Here is a 2161-nt window from a genome sequence, read left to right as displayed (position 1 = left end):
CAAAGGGGCGGGGAAAGGGTGTGAAAAAGGGGCGGGGAAGGGTGTGAAAAAGGGGCGGGGAAAGGGTGTGAAAAAGGGGCGGGGGAAGGGTGTGAAAAAGGGGCGGGGAAAGTGTTTATTGTTATAGGTAATGCAGTCAGAATTCCTGTTTAAGAACTGTATGAAGTCCTTAGGAAAGATGATATTATCTGGCGACAGTCCATAACTGTCAAAAAAAAGTGATGTATCCTCGTTCAATAACATTATTAAAATCCAGTGCTGCCCCCGACGCGAAGAAGGATCTGTATTCACAATATACGCAGCGGGTCTCTGAACGATCTTATATGTCGGTAAAAAATCACACGGTATTACACCTCTAAAGATTCGTCTTGCGCAAGAATCGGCTTTCACAGCGTTCTCGATTTCAAAATTATTCATTATTGTTAATAATCATATAGAACTTCTCTTTTATGGTTAATTTCAATAACGTTATCGTTTAAAGAGTACACAATCATGTTCAGGGTTGTTGGGGTGGGGTCGGAAAAACGTAGTTCTGCCCTCAGGTTACCCGTTTTTACTAGAGAAAAATGCCCTGACCCCGCTTCTTGATCCGGCGTTGTGTCAAACGCGAACAGGGTGTAACCATTCATGTATTCCGACCTGTCAAACGATAGTGCATTGTCAGCTTTTTGTTTGCCTGTGATGTGCACCAAAGACATGTATTCTCGGATGGCGGCTTCTGCCTGAAAGTTAGGCTGGAAAGGTTTTGCAGGTATCTGTTGACCGTCTAAATACAGGCAGGCATAATTTACATTATAGTGACCGAACCGCAACGGATTCCTCTGGTAACTTCCAGAAAATTCTTCATTTCCTACCAGAGCGAGTATCACGATTTTTGGTATATTGCCGAGAAATAGATTTTCATGGTTGGAAATTCGTGTCCCGGCCGGTATGCTGTATACTTTGAGACACGCCCGGTCAATGGCGTACTTTGCGTTAGCGGTTAACAGCGCCTGGCTGTGACCGATCCTCACGGCTGGTGAGACTTGAACCCTTTTAATATATAACGACGCTGTTTGTATCTGCACTTTAAACGCCTCAGCTTCGGCACTCATAAGGCAAAAAGAGTCTTTATTCCTGGTGAGTTTAATCTTCAGGTCTAATCCATTCAGGACCAGCTTTGGCTGATTAAAGACATCGGCGTAAATTGGACCCACTAGTTCGACGCTTCTGGACCGTGTTGTAAATTGCGCTCTTTTGATGAAGCCTGCATTGTTACTGTCCAGCGCACGGTCATCAAAATGTCCCGCTGTATCCTTATAGAATAAACCGGCTGTAAACTGTGTCGCCAAAGTCTGTGCATTATAGTTTAGAAGTGTTTCTATATAGGCTCTGTAGGTATACAGATTATCGCTTGTAGATATTAATCGATCGCCGAGTGATATATCTAGCTGACTGAAAAGACTGGCTATAGGGTAATTAACCAATGCTACACGAGCGCCATCTTGCAGGAGCGTGTTGTCCGCTTTAAGTATTCGGCAGGTGATATGTAGCAAGGTATTATTTAAGTCGTAATAATATTCGCCGCTTCCGGATATAAAGAATTCCAAGGGGGTGCCGTCAGCTATTGCGGCGATAGGTTGTATTTCTACATAAATAGATTTTTCAATACTTGTTTGTGTCGGTGGTATTTGAAAGATATCCAATTCTGATTTGGCATACTCGGTCGAGCAGTCGTGCACGAAAGCCATGTCGCCGATTAAAAGATGTCGCCTGGTGAACGAGCTGGTGATTTCTGTCTTCTGCGCTTCTTGCGACCATTGGTTTTATTGAGAAAAGGTGGAAGAACTATGCTGTCAATATGTCTTTTTCGTTTACGTTGTTTTTTGCGTATATACACAACACCTGACCCGTCCTGGTCTTGTTTTGGCCTGTTTATTCTATCCAACACCGCCGTTGACACTGTTGCGACAGCGTCTTTGGCGATATTTCTGGCTGCGGTTTTCACATGCGGCTTTACAAGTTCAATGCCTTTTCTAAACAGAGGAACAACCGTACGGAATAACCCTCTGAATAGACCTGCTAGGCCCGAACCATGCATAAATTCCTCTCCCTGGAAACCTTCCAATCCATAGCCCGCTTGCGCCAGGTAATATCGCGTGTAGATATTCGGGTCTCCATA

At 44.2% G+C, this 2161-nt stretch overlaps 1 protein-coding gene across 1 annotated transcript; it reads right to left on the bottom strand.

The window, feature by feature from the left end:
• Positions 1–422: 422 nt before the first annotated feature.
• On the bottom strand, positions 423–1730 carry LOC137533561 (uncharacterized protein F54H12.2-like). The gene has a single exon (XM_068254927.1). The coding sequence runs from the start codon at positions 1728–1730 to the stop codon at positions 423–425; it is 1308 nt and encodes a 435-aa protein (XP_068111028.1).
• Between the last annotated feature and the right edge of the window lie 431 nt (positions 1731–2161).

Source organism: Hyperolius riggenbachi, chromosome 9 (genome assembly GCF_040937935.1).
Source record: "Hyperolius riggenbachi isolate aHypRig1 chromosome 9, aHypRig1.pri, whole genome shotgun sequence".
NCBI classification, from domain to species: Eukaryota; Metazoa; Chordata; class Amphibia; order Anura; family Hyperoliidae; genus Hyperolius; species Hyperolius riggenbachi.
The sequence above is the reverse complement of the archived record's forward strand: the minus strand, read 5'-3'. Positions and strand labels throughout refer to the sequence as shown.

Excerpts from the sequence above, each read along its gene's own strand:
- LOC137533561 (XM_068254927.1), bottom strand. The coding sequence starts at position 1,730 with ATGGCTTTCGTGCACGACTGCTCGACCGAGTATGCCAAATCAGAATTG.